This window comes from Orycteropus afer, unplaced genomic scaffold, assembly GCF_000298275.1.
Source record: "Orycteropus afer afer isolate SDZICR_OR568_19922 unplaced genomic scaffold, OryAfe1.0 scaffold00019, whole genome shotgun sequence".
Taxonomy (NCBI): domain Eukaryota; kingdom Metazoa; phylum Chordata; class Mammalia; order Tubulidentata; family Orycteropodidae; genus Orycteropus; species Orycteropus afer.
Window position 1 is genome coordinate 6,868,490 of NW_006921606.1, and position 14,851 is coordinate 6,883,340.

Consider the following 14,851-nt stretch of genomic DNA (forward strand, 5'->3'; position numbering starts at 1 on the left):
TTTTGGTCAATGACATGAGACAAAGTATATGTGAACTGCTGTATGAAAAGTGAATTTACTCTGTAAATCTTCACCCAAATCCTAAAAAAAAAAAAAAGTGTATGTCTAAATTAGGTTCTCTCCAACAGTTAATGAGAATGTTTCATGTCATCTCTAATACTATTCTGTAATTTCTCTATTATACTACCATATAATATTATTGTATCATTATAATATGTTATAATATAATATATATAATTAGTATAATGTTGTTGTTGTTAGTTGCCATCAAGTCAGTTCTGACTCATGGAGACCCCATGTATGCAGAGTAGAGCTTCATAGCATTTTCAAGGCTGTGGCCTTTCAGAAGCAAATCTCCAGACATGTCTTCTGAGGTGCCTCTGGGTGGCTTTGAGCCACCAACTTTTCAACTGGTGGTTGAGAACTTAAACCTTTATGCCACCCAGGGTCTTTTAATGAGTATTAATAACATAATTCATATAATGATGTTATATGAATATACTACTACTACTGTATTCTATAGGAGCTCTAGTAGCATAGTGCTTAAGGCACTTGACTGCTAACCAGAAGGCTGGTGGTTCAAACCCACCAGCAACTCCTCAGAAGGAAGGTTGGGCAATCTACTTCTATAGTGATACTGCCTCAGCAACCCAAGGAGGGGTCGCTATGAGTTGGGTCCAACTCGACAGCACATAACAACAACAACAACTGTACTCCATTATAGGAGCATTGGTGGCATAGTGATTAATGCATTCAGCTGCTAACCAAAAGGTCAGTGGTTCAAACCCACCAGCCACTTCCTGGGAGAAAAATGAGGCGGTCTGCTTCCTTAAAGATATATATAGCCTTGGAAACCCTATGGGGCAGTTCTACTCTGGCCTGTAGAGTTGCTATGATTTGGAATTGACTCAATGGCAGTGGGTTTGGTTTGGTTTGATATGCTCTGTTATATTGTTCTTCAACTGTCTCTATAATTTCTCAACAGATCAATTCTCAGCATCTTGGCATTCTTTATTATGGTGGTTGTTTTGTTAAATATTTAATGTGTTTTTAAAACAATAGCCACATAACACTTATTATGTGCCAGAAACCATTCTAGGTGTTTGTCTTAGTTGACTTCTCTAGAGGGGCAAAACTAGTGAGATGTAAATAGAAAGAGAGAGAGATTGAGAGAAATTTATTTCAAGGAAATGGCTCATGCAGTTATGTGGGCCGGCAAGTCCCAAATCCGTAGGTCAGGCAGTAGGCTTGAGGCTTCTGTTGGCTCATAGCATTACATGGGCTGGTAAATCCAAAATCTGCAGATCAAGTGTCAGGCCAGAGACTTCTGCAGGTGTATGGTACTGGAGGTCAGGTGATCACATCACATCACATCAACAACCAGGCCAGTATCTAGCCAAACCACTGAGAATCATAGTCTACCCAAGTTGACACATCAAATTAACCATCACAATGTTTTTGTAAATATTAACTAATTTAGTCCTCATACTAACCTAATAAAATGGGCATTGTTATTATCTTTAACTATCTGATGAAGAAACTACAAGTGATTTGAAGATCATATATCTAGTCAGTGGTGGAGCTGGGATTTGAACCCAAGTGATGTGACTCTAGAATTTGTTCTCTTAACCACTGTGTGCCTTACTCCCTCTTGGAGGAAAGGCTTAGCTGTCTAGGAAATGAGTCTGGACAATAGTGGTTAGATAGCCAAGTCCTAACAACCAAAGCACCTATAATTTCAATATTTTCTATTTTAATATTTAAAAGATAATTTTTTTTTTTTTTAGATTATATCAAGGTCAGAAAAAATCAGAAGAAGCTCTGCCCCATTATCAAGAGGCACTGGAATATACTGAGAGCAGTAAAGGTGAAAAAAGTCTTGAGTGTGTTCCAATACTGAGGGAACTAGCAGGTGTAGAACAAGCCTTGGGATTTCACGACTCATGTATTGATCATTTGTTACAGGTAAGGTGCAATGTACTGTCCACCAAACTTCTCTAGACATGGTGCTTTTCATAAGCACAAGTAGACTAGCAACTCTGAAAATGCCTTGCTTTGTTATTTGTTGTAAATGAGTAGAGCACTTGGCCTAGGGTAGATACTTAATAAACACTTGCTTATTAGATAACCAAGTGAATGTTGGAAACAGGTCTCCCTCTTACCAGGTGCACATTCCATGAAAGCACAAGATTCTCTAAAGGGAGTTCCAAAATAAGAGTGTGGGACAGTGTCCTCCAACTTCCTCTAATTTCAAGAAGGGAAGACAGAATCACCATCAGCATCGACAGCCCAAGACTGGTTCCTATGAGGAGGAGGTCAGACATGTCACCACCCTCCAATCTTTCTACCAATTTTGATACCGACCGTCTCTTCCGTGGCACTCTCTACTTCTCTGCTAGGTTCAATAATTCATTACAATGGCCACACATAAACTCACAGACTCTGATTATGTGGCTTATTAGGGAAGTACAGGTTACAATTCAGGTTCAGGAATGCTCAGGATACAATTCTTCGATCAGGGCAGCCTCCCTTTAGCTGTGCCACAGGCATGTTTCTCTCTGGCCCTCAGCCCCTCGTCCTGGCCTCTGTCCTGCTCTGGCAAGTTACAAAGCTCTTTTAGCTATGCCTCTGCTGCCACTGTCTCTCTGCCATCTCTCTCTGCCGTCTTCCTCTGCCATCTCAACTTAAGGATCTCAGGTCCAAGGACACACTCAACTCCCAGATCTTTCTTTTGATTGCCATCCCTTTCTGCCTCTGGGATGACTCATTTTAAGCCTAGTGGGATGGCAAAACTAACTGTTCCCCATGTTAGGGTTCCATACATATTATTTGGATAGTCTCATCCCCATAAGAGTGCCATGTGCCTTATCTACATTATTCGCAAAATACCCAATCCCCTTGATGGGCCACAAGCACCTTACTTTTGTATAGTCCCACCTAGTCATCTGGTGGGAGTCTAAAGACTGTGGCTGTTGTTGTTCTTTTGCATAGTCCCACCTAGTCATCTGGTGAGAGTCATAAAGACGATGGCTGTTGTTGTTGTTATGTACCATTGAGTTGGACCTGACTCATAGTGACCCCTCCTTGGTTTTCTGAGGCAGTATCACTACAGAAGTAGAATGCCCCATCTTCTTTCCGAGGAGTGGCTGGTGGGTTTGAACCACCAGGCTTCTGGTTAGCAGTCAAGTGCCTTAGGCACTATGCTACCAGAGCTCCCAAAGACTATGGCTAGAAGAGCCATATTAAGTAATTCACTGCACCACTGGGTGGTTCAAACCCACCAACCACTCCTCGGAAGGAAGATTGAGCAATGTACTTCCATAGAGATACCATCTTGGAAACCCAAGGAAGGGTCACTATGAGTTGGAACTGACTTGACAGCAGTGAGGTGTGTTTTTTTTTTTTTTTTTTTGATACGTATAATTTAAGTATTATTTCCCAAATAAAATTTCTTAATCATTGGTATTTATTTACTTAGTGTTTTTATTATCAAAATAATTAGGAATTTTTCTAATACCTTCTAACTTCTTCATCTCCTGCCACTTAGGGTTGTCATCTGTTAGCTGCTACTCTGCATCATAGGAATTTTCAGTGAGTTTGATGTCTTTGTATTATATCATGCACTAATACCTTTTTTTCTGAAAATTTTTCTCTATTAAAAGTATAAAAAATAGGCTAAAACCTTCCTGCTATTTCAAGTAAAATATAATAACTGCTATATTATAGTATAGGAACTCTGGTGGTGCAGTGATTAAACCATTCAGCTGCTAAACAAAAAGTTAGTAGTTCAAACCCACCAGCTGCTCCATGGGAGAAAGTCAAGGCAATCTGCTTCCTTAAAGACTTGCAGCCTTAAGTTCTATGGGGCAGTTTTACTCTGTTCTGTAGTTGCTATGAGTTGGAATTAATTCAGGAGTGGTGGGGGTTATGTTAGAGAATCCCATATTCTCATTTTATCTGGATTATCTCTTTAAATCATTATTACTACCCATGATGTATTGTTATTTTCATTTTATAGATAAGGAAATCAAGAATTAGTAGCTTGAGTGATTTTTTCCCCTAAGACTACACAACCAATAAGTGACATAGTCCAATATTGAGATAGTTCCAATATTTTGTGATGACATAATGTTACAATGAATAATCTTATATTTATATGTATTTTCATATTGTTGGAGTTGTATCTTCCAGAGTAAATTCCTGGAAGTGGGGCTGTAGGTCAAAGAGAGCATGCATTAGTTTTGTTAGATATTGCCAAATTGCCTTTCATTTGACTTGTACCATTTGTCTTTCCACTAGCAATGTATGAGACTGCGTGTTTTCCCAAACCCTGTTCTAACAGAGTATATTATCAAGGTTTTGGATTAGTTCCAATCTGATGGCTGAAAAATGTCACCTCAGTATAGTTCTAATTTGTATCTCTTTCTTATTTAAAATAGACTTAAAGGTCTTCTTATATGATCAAGAGCCTTTTTTAATATTTTTTTTTATGAATTGCCTATTCATACCATTTGGCGATTTTTTAATAGGATTTTGGTCTTGTTTTCTTTTAGTTATAAAGGTTCTTACCCAGAAGACTAGCAGTTCAAACTCACCAGCCACTCCTCGGAAGTAAGGTTGGGCAATCTACTTCCATAGTGATATCGCCTTGGAAACCAAGGAGGGGTCACTATGAGTTGGGTCCGACTCAACAGCAATGAGTTTGGTTTTTGGTTTGAAATATATTTCTATCCCTTTATTTATTATACTCACTGTCATTGAGCCTATTCTACTCATAGTGACCCCTCCTTGGGTTTCCAGAGCAGTATCTCTATGGAAGTAGGTTACCCAATCTTCCTTCTGAGGGATAGCTGGTGGGTTTGAACTGCCAGCTTTCTGGTTAACAGTCAGATGACTTAGGTATACTATATGTTGCAAATATTATTACCCAATTTGTCATTTGTATTTTTTAATTGAAGTAATTCACAAATGCTAAAATTTACCCTTTTAAAGTATATGATTCAGTCGTTTTATTATATTCACAAGGTTGTGTAACCATTCCTAGTATCTAATTCCAGAATATTTTTATCACTCCAAAAGAAACCCCATGCCCACCAGCAGTAATTCCCCATTTCCTTCTCCCTCTGTCCCATAACAACTCTTAGTCTGCTTACTGTTTCTATGAACTTGCCTATTTTGGATATAAATGGAATTATACAATATGTGGCCTTTTGTGTCCAGTCCTTTCATTTAGCATAAAGTTTTCAGAGTTCCTTCATGTCAGAGCATGTATCAATGCTTCATTCCTTTTTATGGATGAATAATATTTCATTGTGCCAGATGTATTACATTTTGTTTTAGCTATTCATCAATTGATGGACAGTTGAGTTCTTTTCACTTTCTGACTAGTATAAATAATGCTGTTATTAACATATATGTACAAGTTTTTGTGTGGACGTGTTTTCAATTCTCTTGAGCTCTGATGGTGTAATGCCTAAGGCATTTGACTGCTAACCAGAAGACTGGTGGTGCAAACCCACCAGCCACTCCTTGGAAGGAAGATTGGGCAATCTACTTCTTTAGAGATACCACCTCAGAAACCCGGGGAGGGGTTGCTATGAGTCGAAATCAACACAATGGCAGTGAGTTTGGTTTTGGTTTTTTTGGATAAGGCTAGGAGGAGAATTGCTGGGTTATATAATAACTCTTTGTTTAATGTTTTGAGGAATTACCAAACTGTTTCCCAAAGCCATCTTACCATTTTACATTCCCACCAGTAGTGTAATTCTTATAACTCAACAGGAGCTCTGGTGGTGTAGTGCTGAAGGCATCTGACTGCTAACTAGAAGGCTGGCAGTTCAAACCCACCAGCCACTTCTGGGAAGGAAGATTGGGCAATCTACTTCCGTATAGATACTACCTTGGAAAGGAGGGGTCGCTATGAGTCGAATCAATTCGATAGCAGTGCATTTGGTTTTTGGTTTGACCAGCAGTGACTGAGGGTTCCACTTTCTCCACATTCTTGCCAACACTTGTTTTTATATCTTGATTATAGCTATCCTAGAAAATGTGAAGTGATATCTCATTGTGGTTTGGATATTGCACATCTTTTTCTGTGCTCATTGGCCATTTGTATGTCTTCTGAATAAAAGAACTGTCTGTTCAAATTCTTTGCACATTTTTCAGTTAGGTTATTTGTGTTTTGTTGTTGAGTTATAGAAATTATTACATCCTGGATAATAGATCCTAGACCTTTATCAAATACATGATTTGCAAATATTTTCTCCCATTCTGTGGGTTTTCTTTCAGTGTCAATAGTATCTTTTGAAACACAAAAGTTTTAAATTTTTATGAAGTCAAATTTCCCTTTTTATTTTGTTGCTTGTGCTTTTGGCATCACATTTAAGAAACTATTGCCTAATTCAAGTTCAGAAAGACACCTATGTTTTCTATTAAGGGTTTTATAGTTTAGCTCCTACACATAAGTCTTTGATCCACTCTAAGTTAATTTTTGTGTATGGTATGAGATAAGAATCCAATTTCATTCTTCTGCCTGTGGATATCCAGTTTTTCCAGTGCTATTTGTTGAAGGACTATTGTTTCCCCATATCTTGGCAACCATAAGTGTAAAGGTTTGTTTCTGAGCTGTCAGTTCTACTCCATTGATCTATATGTCTAGCCTTATGCTAGTATCAGGAGCTCTGGTAGCACAGTGCCTAAGGCACTTGACTGCTAACCAGAAGGCTGGCGGTTCAAACCCACCAGCCAATCCTTGGAAGGAAGGTTGGGCAATCTATTTCTGTAGTGATACCACCTCAGAAACCCAAGGAGGGCTTTCTGTGAGTCAGGTCCAATTGGAAAGCATATAACAACAACAACAACATGCCAGTATCACACTGCCTTCAATTACTATTTTTTTATAGTAAGTTTTGAAATTGGTAAAGATAAGTCCTCCAACTTTGTTCTTCTTTTTCAAGATTGTTTTGACAATTTCAGGTTCCTTGCATTTCCATATAAGCTTTTGAATCAGCATCTCAATTTCTGCAAAAAAGTCACCTGGGACTTTGGTATGGATTGCTCTGAAAATTTATTTCAGTTTGGGGAATCTTTTCTGTTGTGAGTGTTAAGTCTTCTGATCCATGAACATGAGATATCTTTCCATTTATTTAGGTCTTCTTTAATGTATTTCAACAATGTTTTGTAGTTATTTGGTGGTGTAGTACCTAAGGTATTTGACTGCTAACCAGAAGGCTGGTGGTTCAAACCCATCAGCCACTCCTTGGAAGGAAGGTTGGGAAATCTACTTCTGTAGTGATACTGCATCAGAAACCCAAGGATGGGTCACTATGAGTTGGATTCAACTCAATGGCAGTGAGTTTGGTTTGGTTTTTTGTTAAGTTTATTCTAAAGAATTTTATTCTTTTTGATAGCGTTATAAGTGGCATTGTTTTCTTAATTTCCTTTTCAAATTGTTCATTGCTAGTATATAGAAATACCATTCATTTTGTATGATCATCTTATATCTCGTAACATTGTTGAACTCATTTATTAGTTCTAAAAGAATTTTGATTCTTGGCTTCATAATGTTTCTGCCATGAATATATTTTCTAAATATGGTTACATTATCAACTTTTTCTTCTACATTTGGCTTTTGCATCTAAGTTAGAAACCTTTCCTTGTACCCAAGTTATAGAAGAAATCACTCATTTGATAGTACTTACAAAGTTTGATAGATGACTTTTCTTGTTTTTTCTTTAGGTTATTAAAGATTAGAGCATATTTTGAATAAATGGTTACAGATTGTTATTCAAGAACTTGGTGGTGTGAAAATAGCATTAGATTTAAGCCAGAAGGTTGGAGTCCAGACTCTTCTGTTTACCAACTGATTGATTATAGGCCTTATCATTAGCCCCTAATGAAAAAAAAACAAAAACAAAAACCCATCCACTTCACAGAGCTACTCAAAGGTTCAAAATGGAAAGCACTTTGGGAACTATTAGGCATGCTGCCAGTGTAAGCTATTTTATTTGTTAACTATAAGACATTTTTCAAAGTTCCTGTTTCTTTAGGAACTTTACCTTGGGTGCAGAAAGGTACAGTGTGGCCCCAGCTCTCCCAGGGAGTCCCTGCCTAAAAGGCATTTATTAAGTACACACAAAGAAGAGGGGGTTTGTTATTTCTTCTCTTGTTTTTCACTCTTCATTCCTTTGGAGTGAGAGAAGCACCCAGAGAGAAAAGACCTTTTATTTTCTGTAGAACACAGAAAAGTTCAAAAGTATTTTAGGAACTAACCCATTAAAATGGAGAAAAATAAACCAAGCCCACAGAGCCCCATTAGTGCAGAGGCAAAGTCCCAGGCCCTGATGACAAAGCTTCTTAGCCCTAACAGGAACCCTGAAGCAGGGGCTGTCAGAAGGCCAGGCAAATATGGTTGTTCCTGAAACTCCTCATGGCAGATTTGGCACTAGGACCTCATTTTCCTTCCAAAAGGAAAATCACAGCATTTCATTCTGGGGCCTGAGAGCATGTGTGTGGGTCTGTGCTGTCAGAGGGCATCAGTTCACCTGCACTGGCCTCGGATACTTGCTCACATCTTAGACAGTTCTCAGGTCAGCCATGCTAAATTTACTGAATTGTGATTTTTAAAGTATAATGAAATAATAATTTATCAGTCGCTATACTAGAAGCTTTGGTGTCAGAAAATCCAGCTTCAGTCCCAGCTCTGGGCTAGTTGTTAGCCTTGGCCAAGCTCTCCAGCGAAGGCTGCTGATGTTCACACATGGCCTTAGCTGCTGCAAAGTGTTCAGCAAATGGCAGCTCTCCCAGTTGGCTCTTCTTATTTGCTGTGTATTTGCTATAAAATACAGTGCCTTTATTAGAAATAATCAGACTAATGCTATTTCTAATAAAGAAATCTCTGAAAGTACTAGCCTTTTTCTGTTTAAAATTTTAAATAGAAGCTGAATTAAGCAATTAAGTTTTCATGATTTTGTTTACCACAAAAATTTTCTAAGAATGACAAAAATCCAGGTGCTTAAAAGGGAAAATTACTGTTTCTTTTAAAGTAGCAACTATTTTTAAATTAATACATGTGATATATATATACCAAAACACCAAACCCACTGCCATCGAGTCAATTCCAACCCATAGTGATCCCCTTTGAGTTTGTGAGGCAGTAAATCTTTAAGGAAGTCGATTGCCCAGTGTTCCTTCCACAGAGTGGCTGGTAGGTTTGAACCACCAACCTTCTGGTTAGCAGTCAAATGCCTTAGGCACTATACCACCAGAACTACACACACACACACACACACACATATGTATATATATCTTTTAAAGCCATACAGAGAAGTACTATGAAATGAACCACAGGTCATCCCAGAGTTCCCCTCCCTGAAATAGCTTGTGTGGACTTTTGTCAAGCATTGTCCCACACCTCCTTCCTATGAGTATGTGCAGATGGGTACAGATTGAGAGATAGGGAGAAGAGAGGAAATGAATACTGATAAACCTGACAGCATGAAAATGAAAATTTTCTCTGAAACAACATATCATAAAGTCAAAAAATAAATGGCAAAGGGGAAAATACAGAAAGAGGTCTTACAAAGTCTAGATGAAACAGATAACTCTAGAAATATGGACAAAAGACAGGAATGGGCAATTTACAGAAAAGGAGATATAAACGGCAATAACCATACAGAAATAATCTTCAGCCTTGCTTTTTTTTTAAAGAAATGCATTTTAATCAAGGAGATGCCATTTTTCACTATGAGTGAGCAAAACTAAAAAACTTGATGATGCCCAGTGGTGGCAAAGGTTAGGGGGAAGCAGGCATCTTTAGGAGTGTGGATTGGTACAGTTTTTGGGGGGAAGACAATTGCTACTACCTCTCCAGTTTTATAATACACTAGCACTCTGACCCAACAGTTTCACTTGTTAGGAACTTAGCAAACAGACACATCTATCTGCACAAGTGTGCAAAGATGTATGAGCAGTGATGCAGTGCTATTGGCAATAGCAAAAAAAATTAGAAACATCCTACAAATTCATTAATAGGGGACTGGTTACCAAATTATGGTATAGCTACACGATGGAATACTGTAGAGCCAATGAGATACATGTGTACCTTCTGACATGAAAGATGACTAAAATGTATTATTAATTTTAAAAAGCCACCTCAACAGCTGTTGATGATACATGTCCTAGTCCATAGGTGATGCAAACGGTTAAGACACTTGGCTGCTAATCCAAAAGGATGCCTCAGAAGAAAGTCCTGGTGATCTACTTCTGAAAAATCAGCCATTGAATACCTTTGAAGCATAGTTCTACTCTGACACTCATGGAGTCTTCACGAGTTTTAGTCAGCTTGATGGCAAGTAGGCTCTGGGGCTATGATGGAGCATCCAGACATGTCAGTATCCCTGCCCTCAAGAAGTAGCCTCATGAGTGAGACAGACTTTAATCAAAAAATCACACAGGTGAATGTAAAACCCCAGCTGTGTCCTACAGGAAGAGGTACCAAGTGCTGTGAGAGTGCCCATTAGGGCAGCCTGACCTGATGTGGAATCACAGGAGTTAATTGACAAAGAGCTGCAATCAGATGTTGAGTAGATATCAGCCTGTTGAGGGAAGGTGAGAGAAGCCAATGTAAGGAAAGGGCACAGTGAGTAGTGAGAGATAATTCCTAGAGAAGCTAGAGCCAGATTATGATCCCTTCATGGGTTTGGTGCAGAGAGAGAGAAGGAAGGAGGGGAGAGAAAACATATGCCTGTGTGTGTATGTATAAGCATAAATATACACAGAAACTGTTGATAGTGGTTGGCTAATTGTGAGCCTGGCTGTTGAAGGAAGAGAGGGTGAGGCATGTAGACAGAAGGAAGGGAGGATTTTTAATTTTAATTATTTACCCTTAGCTGTCACTCTGAAATTTGGAAAATTATGTGCAAGTATGTCTATTATAATTTAAAATTCTAGTTAAGTTTTATGAAAACACACACTTGCAACCAAAGAAGAAAATATAAGCTCCCTACATGTCTATTTTGGTGCTAACCCTTACAATGAGTAGGGCCTTTTCTCCTAGCCCCTTGGAGGAGCTAAAATTGACAATTGGACAGCTGCCACCAAGCACTTTCTTGGACTATTAAAAGAACTGTTATAGTCTGAGGCCCTCAGAGCTCAGTTTTTGAAAGCTCTCTGTACTCAGTGACTTCCCTATCATTTACCCCCGTCTGTCCTTCCACTAAAATTCCCTACTCCATTGCTTTCCTCTCGGAGGCTCTCTAGGAGCCCCTGTCCTTCATGACCAGTATGGCCATGCCAGGCTTCTTATTGGCAAAGCTGAGAGAGGAAAAATAGTGGCCACTTTGCTACAACCTGACCCCATCTTTCACAAGGCATGAGCTCAGAGCTGAGGGGGAAATGGCCAACTTGGCAGGGCTGAAAGGGAAAGGTATGCAGCCTCACAGCTGGTCAGTTTAGGCACAAACTTGAGTTTCTATATTCTGCTTTGATTCATGTTTGTCCACTGCTGGACCCCCTCCATGGCCTCCCTCGAAAGTCTCTCAGATGGTGCTGAGGGGTCCACATATGTACAGCTCACTATCCCCCCAGCCAACCCACTCTATTTCTGGGAGACTACTATTTAGCAAGCTCTTTCTCTGACTCTTAATAGTTCTTCATTACAGTGATTTTAAAATCATCTCTCTCTATTAACCAGTTGCTAGACTAGAAAAGAATGGCATTTGGTATCACACATCTTAGTTTGAATCCTGTTCTGCCACTGACTCCACTGTTGTGACCTTCAGCCAGTTGCTTATTCTCCTTGAGGCTTCATTTCCCATCTGTAAATTGGGCTGTTAACACCACTCTCACTGGTCCTTGTGAGATAAAGTGATCTGATACCTGTCATCCACTTAGCACCACATGGCAAAAGTAGGTGCTTAATCGGTGTCAGTTCTGCCTTCCCCCACCCCTCCCTAGTGCTAATTCAACATTACTTAAATGAAGACTCCTGTTGGTCCCCGCCCCAAGTGTTCTTATCTTTAGGTATCCCTGGGTGGTGCAAACAGTTAAGACTAGTTAAGCACTAACCCAAAAGTTGGCAGTCCAAGCCTACCCAGAGGCACATTAGTTCTGCCTAATTTTGAACAATTTTGAAAGACAGTACAAGAACAAAATGGCAAAGCCTGGTGGTTTTCTTCTGAATACAAAAAACAAAACAAAAAAAAAAAAAACCAGATTCTGACTTGTAGTGATCCCCACTGGGTTTCTAAAGTAGTAAAGCTTTACAGAAGTAGATTGCCTCATCTTCCTTCTGTGGAGCAGCTGGATGAATTTGAACAGCCAGCCTTCTGGTTAGCAGTCAAATGCCTTAGGCACTGAGCTACCAGAGCCTTGAAATCCCTGTGGAGCAGTTCTACTCTGACACACAGGGGGTTGCCATCAGTCGGAAGTGACTCAAAGGCAATGGTTTATTTTTTATTCTCATCTCCAGGATAAATATACTCAATTTAAATCCACAACTGTGCCTCAATCTGCTTGTTTGCTTTCCATTTTGCTTGTGGGGAAGGGCAGGGTGTAGAAATTTCTCTCTGGGTCAGTGAACCCCTAATCATTGTGAAGTGAGAAAAGAAATCAATCCCACTATGCCTTCCCTCACTCTTCCCAAGAACCAGGGTCTTCCACTCAGACTTCTCCCAGTGTTTTGAGCGTACATATGTTGGAGTGTGCCTGCGTAAAGAGAAGTACTTGGTCATTGTTTCTATTAGTCATCAAGATTTCGCTTCAGGAAACTACACATTTCACAAATCTGAGGGGACAGGCCCAATTAGATAAGCTCCTGCCAGCTGCAGCCCTGGCCACATCTACTGGCTGCCAGACTGGTATGGTAGAATCATGACTTACCCAGAAACACACATAAGCCGTTGGAGGGGCCAGATGCTGGTACCTTAGCAGGGGCAGAGGCAGTGGTAGTTTTGTGAATGAGTCTTCCACTAAGGACCTTGCTCAATGTGGGATATCAAAGCTTCTTTCTTTCTTTCTTTGTTTAACTCAGTTCAACATGCTAGTAGCTCAGGAGATTTGGGAATAATAAACACTCCTCCTCAGCTTCAAGATGACAGGTGATAAACATATAATCATAAGATACTAAAACAAGAAAAGAAGCTAAGATGGAGGAATAGGCAGACAAGCGACACAGACCCTCTTCAATGAAGAAAAGAAAAACCAATTGACAGAGATACAGAAGATAATCCTGGAGCCCTGAGCTTTGAAAGAACCATGCAGGAGTAGATTAGTCCCCAACTAGTGGAAAAACCTGAACAAAAACAGTGAGTACAGAGACGGTTGGAGCTGCGGACTATCAGCTATTCTGATGGGACCAATAGCCTGAATATTTCCAAGTGGTGTTGGGAACTGAGAATTGACCTAAAGATCAACCCTGGTCACCAAGGGATGCAGAGACGTCTGTGCTGGTGGCCTAAGACTAGGAAAGGAAACAGCAGGGAGGGAGACAACCTGAGCTGTTGACTTTTCGCTGTCCAGAGGATGCAGCCATTTTCATTGTTTACATGCAGCAGCCATTTTGGATATTTAAAGTGACAGAGGGCATAGCCATTTGGAATCTTTACAAGTGGCAGCCATTTTAGATTTTAATGATAGCATTCTCATTCGGATTCCAGAGACTTAAGAATAGGCTCTGTTTGCCAAGGTCAGCAGGGACATAGGAGAGGCTGACAACAGGAAAGGAGACAGGTGCTGAGTGTATAAGTGCAGATAACTAGCAAATAGCAGAGCACAGTACCCTGCTTACATAGATAACGTACAAACAAAACAAAGAAATTGAAAATCATGGGCAATTCACTCCAACATACAATCACCAATTAAATATAAATACAAAAATGTCACAATGCCTCAGAGACAATAGAGCATCACAGTCCACACAAAGAAGCAAGGTAAAGCAGGAGAAACAAGGGACCAGGATACAGACCCAAAACACATCCCTGAGAAAGATACAGCATTGGAACTCCCTGATAAGGAATTCAAAAGAATTATATTTAGGTATCTTCAATGAATTGAGAGACAGATCAAGGAAAACACAGAGAAAACCCTAGAACAATTTTGAAAGACAATACAAGAGCAAAATGACAAAATAAGTGAAAAATTAGAAATGGTACAAAATCTACACACAGAAATCCAGAAGATTAATACTAAATTTTCAGAAACGGATAAGACGTTGAATGGGCAAAGGAACAGAATTGAATTAATGGAAGACAGAATTAAGGAGATTGAAGGCAAATACCTGAACACTTCTTTGGAAAAGGATCAATCAGAAAAAAGATCAAAACAAAAAGAAGAAAGCCTAGGGTTCATGTGGGATACCATCAAAAGGAATAACCTAGTGTAATTGGAATTCCAGAACAGGAAGAGACAAATAAAACCACAGAGAAAATTGTCAAAGATTTGTTGGAAGAGAATTTTCCTGGTATGATGAAAGATGAGAATATATCCATTCAGGAAGTCCATTGAACCCCAAACAGGATAGACCCAAAAGAAAATCACCCAGACATATCACCATCACACTTACCAATACCAAAGACAAAGAAAGAATCATGAGAGCAGCATGGGAAAAACAAAAAGTTACCTACAAGGGGCAACCAATAAGACTAAGCTCAAATTTCATGAGAGAGAAACCATGCAGGTGAGAAGACAATGTTGTTGTTGTTATGTGCCGTGGAGTCAAACCCGACTCATAGCGACCCCTCCTTGGGTTTCCAAGGCACTATCACTACGGAAGTAGGATTGCCCAACCTTCCTTCTGAGGAGTGGCTGGTGGATGTGAACCACCAGCCATCTGGTTAGCAAGCAAGTGTCTTAG

General features: G+C 39.6%; 1 protein-coding gene across 1 annotated transcript in view; it reads left to right on the forward strand.

Moving 5' to 3' along the window:
- The window catches only part of TTC23 (tetratricopeptide repeat domain 23), a 123,547-nt gene that overhangs the window by 41,480 nt on the left and 67,216 nt on the right, over positions 1 to 14,851 (forward strand). Inside the window, exon 5 of the mRNA XM_007959949.1 lies at positions 1,788 to 1,965. Within this exon, the coding sequence (XP_007958140.1) occupies positions 1,788 to 1,965 (178 nt within the window). The remainder of the gene's footprint in view (positions 1 to 1,787; positions 1,966 to 14,851) is intronic.